Source organism: Mus caroli, chromosome 17, assembly GCF_900094665.2.
Source record: "Mus caroli chromosome 17, CAROLI_EIJ_v1.1, whole genome shotgun sequence".
In the NCBI taxonomy this organism is placed as follows: Eukaryota; Metazoa; Chordata; class Mammalia; order Rodentia; family Muridae; genus Mus; species Mus caroli.
Window position 1 is genome coordinate 31,147,078 of NC_034586.1, and position 17,632 is coordinate 31,164,709.

At 44.9% G+C, this 17,632-nt stretch overlaps 2 protein-coding genes across 3 annotated transcripts in view; one reads left to right on the forward strand and one right to left on the reverse strand.

The window, feature by feature from the left end:
- LOC110283753 (H-2 class II histocompatibility antigen, I-E beta chain-like) overlaps nucleotides 1-2,651 on the forward strand; it is a 15,594-nt gene extending 12,943 nt beyond the window's left edge. The window contains exon 5 of one of the 2 annotated variants that reach the window (XM_021149219.1): nucleotides 2,190-2,651. In XM_021149219.1, coding sequence (XP_021004878.1) covers nucleotides 2,190-2,284 — 95 coding nt within the window. In that variant the 3' untranslated portion in view covers nucleotides 2,285-2,651. The remainder of the gene's footprint in view (nucleotides 1-2,189) is intronic. The other variant, XM_021149220.1, reaches the window with a different exon arrangement.
- A 2,817-nt stretch (nucleotides 2,652-5,468) lies between these two features.
- On the reverse strand, nucleotides 5,469-12,725 carry LOC110283699 (H-2 class II histocompatibility antigen, E-U alpha chain). The gene is made up of 5 exons (XM_021149128.1): nucleotides 10,435-12,725; nucleotides 7,899-8,144; nucleotides 7,137-7,418; nucleotides 6,431-6,599; nucleotides 5,469-5,804 (listed from the first exon to the last, which is right to left on the reverse strand). Exons 1-4 carry the CDS (start codon nucleotides 10,514-10,516, stop codon nucleotides 6,442-6,444), a joined length of 768 nt encoding a protein of 255 aa, XP_021004787.1. The 5' UTR covers nucleotides 10,517-12,725; the 3' UTR covers nucleotides 5,469-5,804; nucleotides 6,431-6,441.
- Between the last annotated feature and the right edge of the window lie 4,907 nt (nucleotides 12,726-17,632).

Sequence of the window (17,632 nt, forward strand, 5' to 3'; positions counted from 1 at the left end):
GTGCCTGTGCCTGTGCCTGTGCCTGTGCCTGTGCCTGTGCCTGTGCCTGTGCCTGTGCCTGTGCCTGTGCCTGTGCCTGTGCCTGTGCCTGGCAGCCCCTGGACAGAAGACCTCCACTGGAGCTGATCCAGTGACATAATACCCTATCACAATTTTCCTCAAATAAGCAGTTATGAGGACAACATACAGAAAACAGAAAGGAAAGATTACATCATTGAAACATGACCTTCCTTTAATTATAAGTATATGAAATAATACATATGCAGAATTCAGGAATTCTGTGTGTGTGTATATGTATGTGTGTGTGTCTGTGCCTATGTCTGTGTGTAAAGAAAACACCATGCTCTATGCAAAAAATATATACATTGTCCTGGCTGGCCTGTAGACCAGGATGGCCTGGAACTCACAGAGATCCTCCTGCCTCTGTCTCTGGAGTACTGGAATCTAAGCATGCCTTGTCCTGCTGGCTTAAATTTTCTTTATTAATTAAATTATTTATTTACTTTACATCCTGGTTGCAGCTTCCCCTCCCTTCTTTCTTCCTAGTCCTCCCCTTCCATCTCCCCATCCATCCCTTCTCCCCTTCTCCTCAAAAGAGGGAAGGCCTCCCATGGATATCAACCAGCCTTGGCATATCAAGTTGCAGTAAGAAAAGGCACATCTTCTGTTGAGGCTAGATGAGGCAGCCCAGTTGAAAAGGGATCCAAAGTCAGGCAGTGTAGTCAGAGTGAACCCCTGCTCACACTTTAGGGATCCCATATGGAGATCTCTGGTTGGCAGTTCAGTCTCTGTGAGCCCAGTGGGCCCAGTTTAGTTGTTTCTGTAGGTTTTCTTGTGTCCTTGACCCTCTGGCTCCAACAATCCTTCCTCCCCCTGGACAACAGGATTGCCAAGCTCAATGTGATGTTTGATTGTGGGTCTCTGCATCTGTCTGCCTCAGTTACTGAGTGAAGCCTCTCTGAAGACAGTTGTGCTATGCTCCCATCTGCAAGCATAGCAGAGCATCTGTAACGTTGTCAGGAGTGGGCTCCCTCTCATGGTTTGGGTCTCAAGTTGGACCAGTCTTTGATTGGCCTTCCCCTCCATTGCTGCTCCATCTTTATGCCTGCACATCTTGTAGGCAGGACAAATTGTGGGTTTAGGGTTTTGTGGCTGGGTTGCTGTCCTAATCCCTCCATTGGAAGTCCTACCTGGTTCGAGCTTCATATCCTTCTTTGCTAGGAGTCTTAGCTATTGTCACCGTCATAGACTCTGGGGGGTTTCCTACTATCCTAGCATTCTAGCTCCTCCCAGAGATGCACCCCAAATCCTGTTGTCTCTCTCTATTACTCTTTCTCCACTTCCCCCACATCACCCCTCCTATTCTCATCCCCATCCCCTCCCCCAAACAGTCCCTCCACCAGCATTGTCAAATCTATCTTCTCTTCTCTGTGAGATCCAAGCTCCCTATCCCACCCCTCTCCCAAGCCCTTCTTTTTAGCTTATCTGGGTCTGTGATTTTTAACACGGTTATCCCATACTTTATGACTAACATCCCCTTATAAGTGTGCACAAACTATGTTTGTCTTCCTGGGTCTGTGTTTTCTCTCTCAAGATAATTTTTTCTAGTTCCATCCATTTGCCTGCAAATTTCATGATGTCCTTGCTTGTAACAGCTATATAATAGTCCATAAATATACCACATTTTCTGTATCCATTCTTCAGTTGAGGGACATCTGGGTTTAATCCAACATTGGGATGTTATAAATAAAGCTGCTATGAACATGGTTGAGCAAGGTTTTTTGTTTTGTTTTGTTTTGTTTTTTGTGGGATGGCAGAGCGTCTTTTGGTATATGCCAGGTGTGGTATAGCTGGTTCTTGAGGTAGATCAATTCCCAACTTTATGGGAAACTGCTAAATTGATTTCCATAATGGCTGCATCGGTTTGAACTGCCACCAACAATGGAGGAGTGTTCCTCTTGTTCCACAACCTTGCCATCAGTCCTCTGCCATATTTGGAATTGGAGAAATCTTTTCCATTCTGTAGGCCAATGTTTATTGATGGTGTTCTTTGCTTTACAGAAGCTTTTCAGTTTCATGATGTCTCAATTATTAATTGTTGATCTTAGAGCCTGAGCCATTGGTGTTCTGTTCAGAAAATTGTCTCCTGTACCATTGAGTTCATGGCTATTCCCCACTTTCTCTTTTAGCAGGATCAGTGTCTCATGGTGCTGGTGAAGGAGCTGCCTCCAGATTGACAGGCAGTGGGAGTGAATGCCACATGGGGCCTGGGTTGAGCATCTGAGACCTGGAAGCCAGCCCTCAGTGACACACTTTCTCCAAGACCACACCTGCTCCAGAATGCCATATCTCCTAATAGTGCCACTCCCTCTGATCCTATGGGAACCAGTTTCTTTCAAACTACCACATTGCCTCTCATTTAAAAACTTGCACATGGCTTGTTAGAGCAGCTAAGTACTACAGATGTCATGAAGACAGCTAGAAACTGTTTGGATGAGTTTAAAGAGGACCTGTGACTTGGTTCAAATGATGGGTGTCTGCTCCTCTGTGAACCTGCACTGAGCAGGATCCTGAGAGTCAGTCTCAGTCATGTTTGAAGAATTAGTTTCAAAAGTAAGAAGCTAGCAGTCGCCAGTCAGCTGTGGTGCATGCCTTTAATCCCAGCACTTGGGAAGCAGAGGGAGGTGGATCTCTGAGTTCGAGGCCAGCCTGGTCTACTGAGTGTGTTCCAGGACAGCCAGAGCTACACAGAGAAACCCTGTCTGAAAAGCAGGAGAAGGAGAAGGAGAAGGAGAAGGAGAAGGAGAAGGAGAAGGAGAAGGAGAAGGAGAAGGAGAAGGAGAAGGAGAAGGAGANAAGGAGAAGGAGAAGGAGAAGGAGAAGGAGAAGGAGAAGGAGAAGGAGAAGGAGAAGGAGAAGGAGAAGGAGAAGGAGAAGGAGAAGGAGAAGGAGAAGAAGCAGCTAGCAATCAGTCAGAAGTCTATTTCAGCCTAGTTATTGATGATCCAGGGTGATTTACACACAATCACATAGAATTCATTTTATGTTAGGGCAAATTCAAGTCTCTGTTATGCATATGGTAAGATTCATTATGCATTTACATAAACTAGATTTTCTGGTAGGAATTTGATGAGGTTAGAGTGATGTTAGATGTGTCTGACACCAAATTGGTAGCTTCACCTTAGATTCAATAATTTCCTTATTTAATAAAACTTCATGGTTTACATGTGGAGTTGAAATACTGCTTAATGATTCCCTGAATGAGTAATAGAGATAAGGAATAGATACAAACCAGCAAGTATAAATATAAACAAACAAACAAATAAGTAAATAAATATGTTCACTCTGGTTTTCCAAGCAGTTTGTATTTACAGAGTGATTTAGAGGGAATATCGTGAGTACAATCCATCTTCCTGTCGCCAAGTCTACTCTTCCTTGTCCTTAGCTACATTTATATTTTGCTATGAGAGTTTATACTTTTCTAAACAAAAATCTTCCTAGTATGTTGCTAGTGCTGTCTGAATTTGCACTCACATATATTTTTTTGATGAAAAATATCGTGTACTTGTATGTACAGACATGAAATTCTCTTCAGCAGCAGCATGCAGTAGAAAGTTGACATTTTTTAATACTATTGTTGAGAGTAACATGGTCATGACTTTGGTTTCATTTGTTTCTGCCAGAATTTTATTTAGAATGATTTTGTAACCTACATTATTAAACTTCTTATTAATATCTGGGGTTTTTTTCTTCCCACGTATCTGGTTATATGTAGAGGAAATGATGACAATTTTGTATTCTTAGAAATTCTAATCCCTTTCGTGTATTTATTTGGCTATTTTTTTCATTGCCCCACTGCATATTGTTCTAGATACCATGTGGGATAGCTTTGGATATCCTAACCCCGTGCCTGATGTGAGAAGCTAGGCAGATGTCTTTTCCAAGATCAAATAAATTGCTTTTTACTGCAGATTTCCCGAGAAACCAGATCTCTCAAAAAGAAACAAAAAAGAACCACAACTTTAAGACCCAGTGCTAACGTCCACCACCATCCCTCTTATGAGTTTATGTGGGTGAACAAGTATTGTTTTATATCCATCTCTCAATTAGTACAAATTGCATTAACTGATTCTCAAATGTTGCACCACTCTGGCCTTTCTACATAGATTGATGTCTCTGGATTTAGTCTCTAATACTTTCTTGATAGCTCAGGGCACACACAGCAGCAGCCATTGTCTCTGCTCCGGACTGTGTGTGTCTGTATTCCAAGCATCCATTCTCTCCGTCCTTGACTCTACATGTCTATAGTCCAAGCCCTCATTCTCTTTGCTCCTGAATGTGCATGGAATGCCCTTGTGTTTCTGCCTTGACATCACAGCAGATGTGGCTGGAATCTGGAATTGTCAATCAATCAATTCTATCTTCCATCAATTGCTTTTGTCAGAGTGTTTGTCATGGTGACAGAAAGGAAGCTAAATGGACCAAACCTGGAAGCAGAGCCCCTGGGGCTGGAAGGAGGGATTGAGGAAGACCTTCACCAGCCCGACTCCACTGACCTATTTCTGAAGCCAAGCTAACTACTTCCTTAATTTCACAATCAGCCACTGTAGAGGATCTGAAACATGAGACTGTGCCATAGAACCCAGGCCTGGCCCTCAGTGTCCCCTGGCCATTTCCTAATGCAAAGGATGTTGCAGTGGGGTCTCTGGTCATTACCAGTGTCCTGTAACTTGTGGATCTCTCAGTATGCTGCCAGCTCTGCCCACAATTGCCCCTGCTCTGTCATTGTCATTAGTTACCCAAGGCCAGGCCCTCACTTTTGAGATTTGTTCTGCTAAGGATAAGCATAAAAGCCATTTCAAGAGCCAATTAATAATTCTCATTCTTTCCTTTTAATAAATCTGTTTGGGGAGTTCATACATAAGTAAGTATACTGAATTTGTATATTTACATCATTTCCACCATTCCCTCTACCACCCAGCTTCTCCCACGATCCCCCAACCACCTGCTCACACTTTCAGAATTCATGGCATCTTCATACACACACACACACACACACACACACACACACACACACACACACACACACACACACACACACTGAGTCTAGTTTTTCTTCTTTGTATCCAGAATCTCATCAACTTTCTTTGAGAATTTCACAAAAAGGGAAATGGTAGGGGGAAAGGGTCACATTCACTCTCATATCCCACCTCCAACTACCCCCCTGACACACACACTCCAACACACATCAATACAGAGCCTTCTGTACAGCAACTCCAACTCCACTCTGTGGTTTACCAGATGGACATGTTTTTAAGCAATAATATCTGCAGAAGCTTAAAACCCTAGTGAGGCTGGGTTTCTGATTAACCTCAGACTTTGTAAAAGGTACTCAGTATTCAGACATGGGGGAAGTACACATATTCCTCAGGGCCCTCCTTTCCACCAAGAACTGGCTCAGGCACAAAAAACGTGTCACAACCCAAGGTGTTTATTATTTGTAGAAAAAAAGAACACAGTTTGGAGAAGATGACTACATTCTCAGAAAGTTCCACAGCGGAGGAAGAACTTTGTGATATTTGTCACAGAGGAATTATTATAAATGGTGGAAGATAGAATATAGATACAGGTGGGAGATGGAGAACCCCAGCCAGACATTAGACCAGAGAACCTGCCGCCATTCTTGAGGCTTAATGCTGGAAACTGCAGAAGATGAGGTCTCCGCTGAGATGAACAACTGAAAGGGGTAGCCTCAGACGCTGTCACAGCAAGTTTCTTCACTGAACTTTAACTGAAGGCATTGCCTGTGGTGGGACACACAGAATTATCAAGGAGGTCACAGTAAGAACTGAGAGCCCTTCATCTTCCTGCCTGGTCCCTCTTGGTCATGTGACTCTGAAAAAGTCCTTAAATGTTGATTTGAGTTCCCAACATGAGCCCCAAACCTTATTTTGCCTGAAGATCAACATGCATTGCCTCTTCCAGATCCCTTTAGAAGCATCTTTCAGACTAAAGGATCAATACTAGTGATGGACTCAGGAGATTTCCAGTTCATGCCACAGATCCAAGAGCTTAACTCCAAAGGCTTCAGACTCTGGAGATGGGGCTGATGCCTTAAGACCCAGAAGCTCTGCATGCCTGAGCCTTGAGACTAACTTTCCCATGCCACAAGGACGCAGTGTTCTCGTGTGAGTCAACAGTCTTGGGAGCTGAAGAAAATTTCCAAGACTCACAACTGGTCCAGGAACACCCTAGGAAGGGATCACAGATCCTGAAGGTTTGGATAGCATCTGAACTCAAAGCTCAACTTTTCCAACAAAAGGAATTAAGAGACACCACTACCCCTACCCTTCTCTTAAAGGCACCACACTTGTGCTTTCCTCTCTCAGACATTCACACATATGTCAGTCTCTGAGCACATTTAACGCACCTCCAGGTATCTCACAGGGCTCCTTGTCGGCGTTCTACAACATTGCGTTTTTGAATACCCTTCATGATGAGGATAATCCCGACAACGATGCCCACCAGACCCACAAACAACCCAAGAGCACACACAACATTCTCTTTAGTTTCTGGGAGGGGGGTTTTCTCTTCAAACTCTGGGGAAAATAAAGCAGAGGAGATGTCAGTTGATGTCATAGGAAATAACATGGGTAGCCAATATAAGAAAGAGAGTGTGTCCTGGGACTGGAGAGACAACTCATTCGTTAAGAACACTGACTGCTCTTGCAGAGAACCTAGGTTTCATTTCCAGTAGCCATACGGCATCTTACAACTGCACATAGCTCCAGGTGCAGGGGATAGGACACCTTTTTCTGACCTCTGAGGGCAGCAGGCACTTACATGGTGCATAGTCATACACACTGGCAAAACACCCACATGCATAATATTTTTTCAAAAATGAATGAATGTGCCTTTCAAGATAACCAAGGTGTATATATTGTAGTCAATGTTATGAAACACTGTGAACTCTTAGTTTGTGATGCTGGTAATTGAGCTTGAAGCCCCACACCTATACGGCCATTACTCTAACAGTGAGCTGCGCTCTTATCCCTGTACTGTTAAATGCTATGTGTCCAGAATACAGCATTGAAACAGGATGGGAGCCTGCAAGTGAAGTAATGACTGCACCCTACCCCAGTGCTTCCGCAGAGGCTCCTCCAAACCCCAGTGATCCACCTCACAGTCATAGTAATCATCTGTGGAGGGCAGGAAGGTCAGATAGTGGAATTTGCGGAAGAGGTGATCATCCCTTGGGAGAAACACTGTCTCTGACACGCCTTTGGTGACAGGCTGTCCATTCCGGAGCCAGGTGACATTGGCCACTGGAGGGGAGAACTTGTCAATGAAACAGATGAGGATGTTGGGCTCTCCCAGGTTCACAGGGCTTCTGGAGAGTACAGTCACCTCTGGGGCCACTGTGGGGAGAACACGGCATAAATTAGCTTTCATTCCTTCAGCTTCTTCTGCTCTGCCCATGCTGTCCTGTGGTACAATGCTACCTAGGACTCTGAAACTGTTCCCTGAGGAGTCAATCATGTGACCCTAGTCCCAGATCTGACATTTTGGAGCCAGTATTGAGGTATGAGGTATCCAACCACTCACGAAATTCCACCCAAGCCCCCAGCCCAGTTTCTCACTCCCACTGTATAGACTCAAGTCAGTGCTTTTATAAATGTTAATCGATGAATAAACCAAGACTACAATAAAAAAAAAAGGAATAAACTTCTAAAATCCCTGGGCCTGTGGCCTGAGAATTAGATTTGCTATGCTGAACAAACTTAGGTCTTAGAAGGGCAAGCAAGACCTCCTTACACCCTTATAAAATTTGCCAAAGTATCTATTTACAGCTGCGTTCCCACATCTGGGAGGAGGGGATAGGGAGGAGAGGCAGGTACCGTTGGCATCTGGAGTGTTGTTGGAACGCTTTTTCATGACTTCCAGGTTAGCTTTGTCCACAGCTATATTAGCCAGTGCACCCTGAGCCTCAAAGCTGGCAAACTTTGCAAATTCTTCAAGTCTCCAGATGGTCTCTGACTTTTCAATGTCTACATGGAAAATCTCATCGCCATCAAAGTCAAACATAAACTCTCCACGTTTGTCTGGTAAAAGATAGAACTCTGCCTGGATGATGGTGTGTTCCTCTGAAAAGAAAGGAAAGGGGATTAGGGAGGGAGATGGAAGAAGAAGATGGTGAAGAACCCACAGGCATTTGGGTGGGCAGGGATGGACGGTGACTGGGACAATCGGGATGGAAGAGCATAGAATGGGAGTTAGGGAAGAAACAGGGTCTGGGTGATGGACATTCATACTGAGCAAAGCAGGCAGGTGAGAAAGAAGGGAGCTGTTTGTGTTAGAACATGAATGGATGGGGCTGCAAGACACAGCCTTCAACATAGCCTTCTTTATTAGCACCAAGTCAACTGTTGTCCATATGTGCACTCCAGCATGAGCCACCAACCAGTGGCCACTCCCTGAAACACATACTCTCCATCAGCAGCCTTCAACTGTAAACAGTCTCTCAAGAGCTCCTACCCCATCCATGCTACATCGCTTAGCTGGCCTGGGAAGGTCTTGTGCATATAACTGCAGCCACTACAAGTTCAGTCATGTGTGCAATGGCATGGCATGTCTGGAAGACAGTATCTCTCACGGCGTCGTCCCCCCACCCCCATCCTCTGGCTCACATGTTCTTTCTGTCCCCTCTCCTACACTGTCCCTTGGGCCTTGGAGTGGCAGGTTGATTCAGAAAACATATTTGAGTGGGTATTTAATGACTTCATGACTTTAGAAATTTGGCTACAGTGCATCAGAAAAAAAGCATCCCTTGTTCCCTGTTGTGCGGGGATTAAATAGCTTGGGTCAGCACACAGGAGCGTCTTTTTATCCTGGCACTGTACTCTCTAAGTAGAGAAGTGTTATTTGAAAGGATCCTTTGGGAACTTGGGAACTGATTAGAATTGTGACACCTGACCCTTTTGCTTACCCTGTAAACTGAGCATATCACTACTGTCTACTTAATAAGGGAGTTTCCTGTCATACCTCTGCTGAGTCCCATTCTATCAGGATAGGTTTGAGACAAGAACTTGCAGTACCCTCACCAAACCTAACAAACTCTGCTTTCAATTTTTGGTTACAAATTCCTTTAACCGGTAACCCTTAGAGACATACGTGGTGCCCGAGGCACCCAGGAGATTGACACTGAGACTTTGCAATGCTCTGGATCGCTTATCCTCATCCCAAGACTACGTCTTTGAGAAGGGGCATAGCTGGGTTGACCTTGAAACTAGACCTTTATCTAACCACTACTTCGACTAGGACTACTTTTGTGAGACATGGTCTGTTATGATTGACAGGGAGGATAACCAACAACAAGGATGATGAGATGAGGGCTTCTGTGTTGTCTTTAGGGATAAGATGACTGATTTTAATGTTTAGTCAAGAGATTTATTTTATGATTGTCTTTATGCACAAATGTATCTTCTATATTCCTTCTTCCTCCGGCTCTGCTGCACAGGAAGAGCATCTGCCTCGCTAAGACCTTCTTGGTCAGTAGAAGCCCAGACTTGCTCTTGTGTGACTGGAGCTGGCTTCCCTACTCTTCTCATTTCCTTTCTGCCTGTCTTCCTTCCTTGGTTGTCGACAGGGATGCTCAGGATGCAGAACCCTTTCTCACATCAGCACAAAATATTTGCTCTGGAGATGATTCCAACCTCCACTTAACATCTCTCTGCTCTCTGGTAACTAGAACTCGGTAGTGGTGACCACAGTTCGTAACTAGAACTCGGTAGTGGTGACCACAGGTCTTGTAGCATCTGCTGTGTCACAGGAAGGGGGTGGCACTGCTACAACTGCCCCAAGAATCAGTCAACTAAGTGCACTTCAGATCAGTGTGCCTGCCCTACCTCTTGAGTAGATTTGGAGTGGGGTGATGTCCTTTCTTTCTCGTGATCTTAAATACAGTGTCCATGTTTAAATATAACAGGACTGGTGTGAACAGGATACTCAGACGAGAACAGCACTGAGAGCCTCTCATACATTATCTCACTTGATCTTCACAAAATCATGTGAGGTTTCCAATTATTAATTTTCCCAATGTTCCAGAAAGAAAAAAAATAAAACCCAGGGATGAAACTGGTTGGTGCCTACTGAAAGCTACTTTCCCATAGCCCCAAATGTCTGACCTCTGGAGAGACAGCAGCTCTCAGCACCGTGTGCCTTTATTTGTTTGCTCAACTAAGTCTGAGTCATTTTACTTCAGTAGAAAGATTTTTCCCCTGAACTATAACTGTCTGATAACCTTCAGATTTAGACTTACATGGTGCCTGCCATTCTTATTTTTTCAGTTCAAAGACTGCCCTTTCCATGCCCACGTTTATTTCTCCAAAGCCTCATACAGTCTACCACCTTGGTTTTGGTTTTCTTAGCACTTACCTTTGATAGCCCATGACTTCTGGGAGCTCATCAGAACAGCAATGAAGAAAAATTTTAACACCAGGGCTCCAATTGTGGTCATTTTCTTCTTGGGTGTTTGGTGGGTTCAGAAGCGATCGCAGACTGAGGCAGAATTAACAAGAACTAAAAGGGATTAAAATCCAAAGCACTCAACTTTTAACCAATCAGAAAAATGTTTCAGACTGACACATCTGTTGCTAGGGAAAGGTTTCTTGCAACCAGGTCCTATTTAGTATCCGAGTTTCTACTTAACATTTCAAGAAATAATTTTCTTCAAGAAGAAATTTTTCCACTTATTAACAAAAAAATAATAAAGGCTATAGACAAACAGGGCAAAAAATTTCAAGAGATTGGGAATTGTTGGTTGTAAAATACACACTCTCCTGTCCCAATCTGAGACCTATCTGAAACACATCAGTGAGGCTAGAATAAATTAAAAATCGCTAATATGAAAAATGGGGATTTTTCTGAGTGTGAAGGCTGGGAAGACTGCTTTCAAGGGACATTGAATTATCTAAAGAGAAACTGAACAAGCAGGTGATGGAGAATGCCCGGATTCTGGTAACAGAATGTCATTCAGGGATCTCCTTATTGCTGGATGCATCTCCTTTTGCAGTGGGCTAGACCCCAACATGGTCAATTCAGTCCAAGGTTCCAGGGCCACTGGAAAATATTGTTTTCTGATGGCATTGAAAAATAAACTGAGTCCCAAAGCTCCAAAGACCAGAGAGAGTTGGGGCACCTTTGGAAAATGGGTAGTGATCACTAGAAACCATGGGCTGTATGGGGTCCTCCTATATTTGTCATGGCCTAGAGAGGATCTCTAGCCAGATTGTGACCTGAAGGTGAATCTGGGCTTGGATGTGGAGGCCACTACTAAAGAATAGCTTGGGCACACCCTGTAGCCTAGGTCAACGGGCAGTGGAAGCTCTCCTCCTGTCTTATAAGGATTAAAGGCTTGAGCCAAAAGTGTGTTTTGAGATTCTCCATAGATGTTCCTGAAAATTAGGAGGTTTTACACCTCTTGTTTCTGGAAACACTGTATAATACACAGAAAAATATTTGCTTACAGACAGAAAGGGCTAAAAGCCAAAGAGAAGCCGCCAAGCAGCTAGGTTTCCCATCTGGGGCTGAGTTAGTGGCTTGGTGAATCTTCAACATAATACAACAAAGACAGAAGCTGATGGACCAGGAGGGCAGCCATCCTCCTGACTGACTGCTGATGGACCGATCATGCCAGGGGCTGAGTAAGGCATCTGATATCAACCCCCAGATCACTAACAGGATCATCCCGGGGTCAAGAGGTTGATGCAACAATTCTGTGGTGCAGGCTGGCCTCCTTTTTCAGAGCCAAATCAAGCCAACACAATTTTTGCACCTATCTTTTGCTAGCTTCTTAATGCCATACTCTTGGCAAGTGTGTGGTAAGTTTAAGGTACTTCTAAATACACAGTGCTACTTAGCAACTTATGATGCTGCCTAGTTCCTGTCTGCTGATTGGTTCTGCTCATGAGATTATTAAACTAGACTTCAGAGAATGACTTTCAGTTCCCCTTCTCTGTGATGGGGCGAAGTCTCTAGCACACTGTTCGTGGTTTCCTATTCTCCCAAAGTATAGCTTCCTGTGTGTCTGAGGGGATTTCTGAAGCCACCTGAATAAATGTATCCTTGGTGACATTAAACCGTGGTGAGTTACTGTCATGGGTCCTCCAGAAAACAGAATTGAATATGTTACAAGAAGTATAGCTTAAGGCTGGCAGAGCACTGGTCAGGGTCGACTTTTAATCTAAAGTGGTCAGTGGCCTCTGGGAAGTCCCACTGATGTCATAGTTTCATCAAAGCCCACAGGACACGAGGGAACATCATCTGCTGAGGACGTCACCAATGCCTGCTGCCCAATGTTCAAGCTTGCTCACCACATGACACAGGTGCTCACCACTCTGCCACCCAAACCACACAGCTTGTATCCACACTCAAAACCGTGTGTTCAGGGTGGGAGAACCGAGCCTCAGAGGCAAATGGGAGTCTTCTAAAGATTACTGAATTATATGAACATGACTATCGTCTATATCCATATTCTTTACCGGTCATCTGTCTTCATTCTCCCACAGCTCCGCGACCATGAGTGCATCCACACTGGACCCAGATCAGTTCAGGGGCTTCAGTGCATTTTACCTTTGTTTGATCCAAGTTCTTCCATTTTAGCTTCCCTTCTCCCTCTCCCCCGAATGCTGAGCTGCGCAGTATCATATCCCCATCTGTTCTTTTGCTCTAGATTGCCATGACTATGAAGGTCTTTCATTTTTCTGTGTAAATTTTAGGATTGATTTCTATAGCTCTGTGAAGAATGCCATTGTTATTCTAACAGAGACGACACTGAGCCACTAAATTCCCTATAATAGAATAACATTTTGACAATATTAGTTCTTCCAAACAGTGAATGTGGAAAGTGTTTTCCTTTCTGTCTCTTCTTCAGTTTCTTTTTCTTTTCATTTATTTATTTGAATATTAGGAATTAAATTTAGGGCCTCATCTCACACCAGGGAAATGCCCCACTATTGAATGGTAAGCCCAGTGTAAAACTGTAATCCTGAGACAGGATCTCATCTAGGCTGGCTTAGGACTTTCTCTGAAGCCCTTGTCAACTTTGAACTTGTGATTTCCATCTGGCTGAGGCACAATTACAGGGCACCAGCAAGCCTGGTTTCCTCTTCTTTTTTATCGGTGTGTGTGTGTGTGTGTGTGTGTGTGTGTGTGTGTGTATTTAAGTTTTCAGAGAATTGTGGCTATTGAGCTCCTTTCACAATTTCCTCCTTAGGAAATCTGTTGATGGTGCGTGGGAAAGCTATTGATTTCAGCTGTTGGTTGGTTTTGTGTCCTTCCTCGTTACTGAATTACTTGGTTAATTCAGTAACTCCTCCACTGAAGCCTTTGGACGGTTGGAATATTCACACCTGAGTTATCTATCTACTCGTAACATTTCAGCTAACTCCGAGAGAAGAGTTGCTCACTTTTTGAGGTGTGCTTTAATAGAGCTGGGAAAGGAAACATGACAGCAGCTTTAAGGTTAACAAAGAGCCTCTCCCTGTCGCTCTATCTTCCCAACCCCAAGCAAAGCTTTGGTCTTAGGATTCCTCCGGGGTTCTTAGGAGACTTGACATAGTTGGTGACAGCAGCTAATTCTTTTTTTTTTTTTTGCTTCTTCCCCCATACCCATGGATTGAGCAATATTAGTGAGGCTTTAGAGAGCAGCTCTTCAGACCTTATCCAAATTGTGCTACCTTGAAACACTAGCATCTTGTCTTGACAATTCCGCCATCTACTGGTCATTCGTGGAACTCCATCATTGGGTTGCATATCGCAGAGATGGAGCCACAAGGGGAAGGGGACCCAATAAGAATAGGTGGGTTTCAAGGATACAAAGGCTAGTAGTAGTGGGACTAGTAGTACCCAGTAAGCTTTATTTATTTATTTTTCTAAACACTAGGATGCTCCTCTTATTCCCAGAGTGACATGAACCTAAACATATGAAATGTTGAAGGTCGCACCTCCCCGGTTTCTTCCTCTGGGAGAGCATCTTCTTCACACAGGGCCGCAGCAATCAGCTTTGAAAGAGGGGATTGGCTGATTTCCGTTAGACAATATTCCAACCTGAAGCTCCTGGTTTAGGCTGGAAGTTTCAGGGTCAGTGGAAGAGGACAAATAGCCTGACTGACCCCGACTGGACAAGTCAAGCGCCCAGAGCTCCTGAAGGCTCTTATCTCACAGGATGGTCTGTCTGAAAATTACAAGCAGTTCATATTTGTAGGAACAGAAATTAAGCATTGGTTTGGAATCTAGTTCTCTGTGATCCTGGAGAGTTTAAAGGATTGGCGCAAACCCTGTGTTCCTCTTGATTTCCCACATGTAGCTCCTTGTTTGTATCTGCAGCAAAATCAATTTTATCACTTTCAGAAAATAATAACTGGTGAGTGATCCAGATTTGTAAATTCTCATTAAGTCAATTTGAAAGTAAATTAAGATTTTAAGTGAAAAATTAAACATTCAGAGGATCTGGTTTGTCAGAACCTTTTTGGATTTTAGGACCGTGATGGAACAGACTGTAGTCCGCGAGCAGAGCACCACGAAAACCCTCAAAGTGGCAACAGGCCTCTCCTTCCCTGCCCCAGCCTAGGACCGCCGCGGTACAGCTCCTGTTAAATTGGTGGCTCCACAACATCTCCTCAGCCTGCAGCCGTCATGGGAGTTGTCCACAACGGTGCATCTCCTTTCCTGCCTCAGAGGGGGGCTGATCCTCAGAAGCTGTCCACAGTGGCGGCACCTTTCCTGCCTCAGCCTACAGCCTCGGTGAAACACAGAAGGAGCTGATCCGCAGGATCTGTCCACAGTGGCAGCTCCCTTCCAGTCCCATACCCTCCCCAACAGACCCACAAAGATGGCGCCTCAGCAAACGCCAGCTGCAGCCGGGAAGAATTTTTCACCTTAACCCATGAATCTGATGCAGGGGAAAGGGGGTAGGGTGAAAAAACCCACTAATCCCTGACATTCGCCCCCCCCCCCCCCGCAAGCTCAGGACTTGAAATCCCACCAATCTTCTCTCTGGAAATTTCTGTCCTGAAAAGCACTGCCCCCTCAGAAATCCTATATAAGCACTGCCCTTTTGCCCAGTTCTCTGACCAGTTCACTCCCTGAGCAGAGGGCAGTCATCCCTGGATTCATCCCTCCATACCCTGGATTCTCCAATAAATCTCATTCATGAGATTGTTTGCCTGGTGTGACTCCCATCGGAAAAAGCCAAGAAGAAAAGAAACAATGAAGAGAAAAAGCGAAGAGAAGGTGCTGGCCTGAGGCTCCTGAGCTCCTGAGCTCAGCTGGGGAGACCCTCCCCTGGGAGCCGCAATGCCTCTGCTGAGGAGGCTTCCTCTCAGAGCTGTGTGGTTCCTGTGGTCTCCTGTCTCAGGATGCCCTTCCACTGGGACACCTTCTCCCCTCAGAGCTGTGTGGACCCTGGGCTCCCGAGGTCCAGGATATCCCCCATCCCCCATCCAAGCAGAAGCACTTACACTGGCAATTCAAAGAGTTCTGTGGGTGACAGACTGATGCCAGGGCTAAGAACTGCCCAGTCTGCAACTTAAACATCTGGAAGTGTCGAGTATCACTGACCTCACACACGCACACACACTGCTGCTTCCTCTCCACTTTTCCCTATTTTCCCTTCCTCTCTCTCTCTCTCTCCCCCCTCTATATCCCTTATCTTCCCTTCCTCTTCCCCTCTCCCTGCCCCAACTACTGATTTCTTTAGACTTTTAGCTCTCCTCAATTTTAAGGGACTTCAAGAGGCAAATCTCTGCGGAAAGGTCTTTCTATGAAAGCCAGATTGGCCAAGAATTCCTGGGCTGTCACAGGTGCTCTGCTCCTGTGATGTCATGACTTCTCTGCTCATGTGATGTCATGGCTTCTCTGCTCTTGTGAGTGCCTGCTCATCTCACCCTACCTTTTCACTCTTGTGCAGCTCATGACTCACTCCATGAATGAGGACTCTCAAATTCAGAACTTAGTGTTCCCACCTCTGCTAACCTGACTAAGATATTCCCCCACAGATCAACCCCACCTCCACAATCCTTCCTGGGGAGCTGAAGTGGAAACTTAAGGATTATTTGGAAAGTGTTGGATGCTGTTTTGCTAGAGCAAACATGTGAAGGAACATTTCGCTGAATTGACATAAGTGAAAGGATGTTCTGTTAAAGCAAGCATGTAAAAGGATATGTGATGAAGGATTCTTCACTAACGACATATTGGTCTGCCTTACATTGCATAGCTGAGTTGCATTTGTCAGGACGCCATAGAAAGAAATGCACCAAAAAACTTCTGGTGACATGCTGCAGTTTCTTGCCACTTCCTCGGACTTGGACTGATTGGCAGAGTGATGTCAGCTGAGACAGATGCACGTGCTGAGGCCAAGCCCATGGAAGAAACGTGGTTTGGAGGGTATAAATAGAACTTGGCAGACAGTGGTGGAGGCAGAGCTTGGCTTGCTTGTAGAGTTAGCTATGCAATGCTTTTGGGGTCTCTCATCTTCACTTTGCTGAGAGAGACAAAGCCAAGGACTTTTCCTGGCATCCCTCTGGGTCCCTCCTGCTGACTTGTGCTGAAGTTGAGGCCTGGCTGTCTCTGCTAGGTAGTACAACTGGTGCTGATTCATGTTTGCTATCCAGACTCTACCAAACTGACTGCGGGTGTATCCAAGAAGTGTTTGTAAGTGGACCGAGCTGCCACTGCTAACCTGTGCCTGACAACACAGATGGGATTTGCTCCAAAGAACCATTTCTAAACAGGTCCACTTCCCCCATATTCTTCATTTCCACTGCTCCCTGGTGGGCAATGGGCTAGAAGGGAGGAGTTAAAGCATTTAAGAACCATCATTAAAAATAGACTTTGAAAAAAATTAGTTACAGGGAGTCCCTTCTCAGGAGACTCTACATTGAGTCAAGGTGACAACTAAAACTAACCATTACAAAGCCAGGAGATGGTGGTGCACACCTTTAATCCCAGCACTCGGAAGGCAGTAGCAAGTGGATCTCTGAGTTCAAGGCCAGCCTGGTCTACAGAGTGAGTTCCATGACAGCCAGGGCTACACAGTGAAACCCTGTCACAAACAAAACAACAACAACAACAACAACAAAAAATAAGCAAAAGAAAAAAAGAAAGAAAGAAAAGGAAAGGAAAAGAAAATAACCATCACAGACAGGGAACAACCCTTCTATTCTGAGGGAGAAACAGCCCTTGTATCCTCAATATCTAGTCCTCCCATCCTGCACTGTGGGACCTCGTCTAGACTCACTGCCTTCATCAAGACCAGTAGCTTCAAGCTAGATGGAGCAGGATTCCCTAATCCTGAGAGGGAAGAATCAGGGAAAAGCACCTTGCATGCTGTGCTGTTACACTGTCACCTTGCATGCTGTGCTGTTTGTTACACTGTTGCCTTGCATACTGTGCTGTTACACTGTTACCTTGCATGCTGTGCTGTTAAATTGTTGCCTTGCATGCTTTGCTGTGCTGTTACATTGTTGCCTTGCATGCTGTGCTGTTTGTTACACTGTTGCCTTGCATGCTGTCCTGTTACACTGTTGCCTTGCATGCTGTGCTGTTACACTGTTACCTTGCATGCTGTGCTGTT

What these genes read in the sequence shown, in the direction of transcription:
- LOC110283699 (XM_021149128.1), bottom strand. Translation starts at nt 10,516, where the DNA reads ATGACCACAATTGGAGCCCTGGTGTTAAAATTTTTCTTCATTGCTGTT. An exon ending in GAAGTCATGGGCTATCAAAG is followed by an intron (nt 8,145 to 10,434) that starts GTAAGTGCTAAG and finishes CTTTCTTTTCAG; the next exon opens with AGGAACACACCATCATCCAG. An exon ending in GCCTCTGCGGAAGCACTGGG is followed by an intron (nt 6,600 to 7,136) that starts GTAGGGTGCAGT and finishes TATTTTCCCCAG; the next exon opens with AGTTTGAAGAGAAAACCCCC.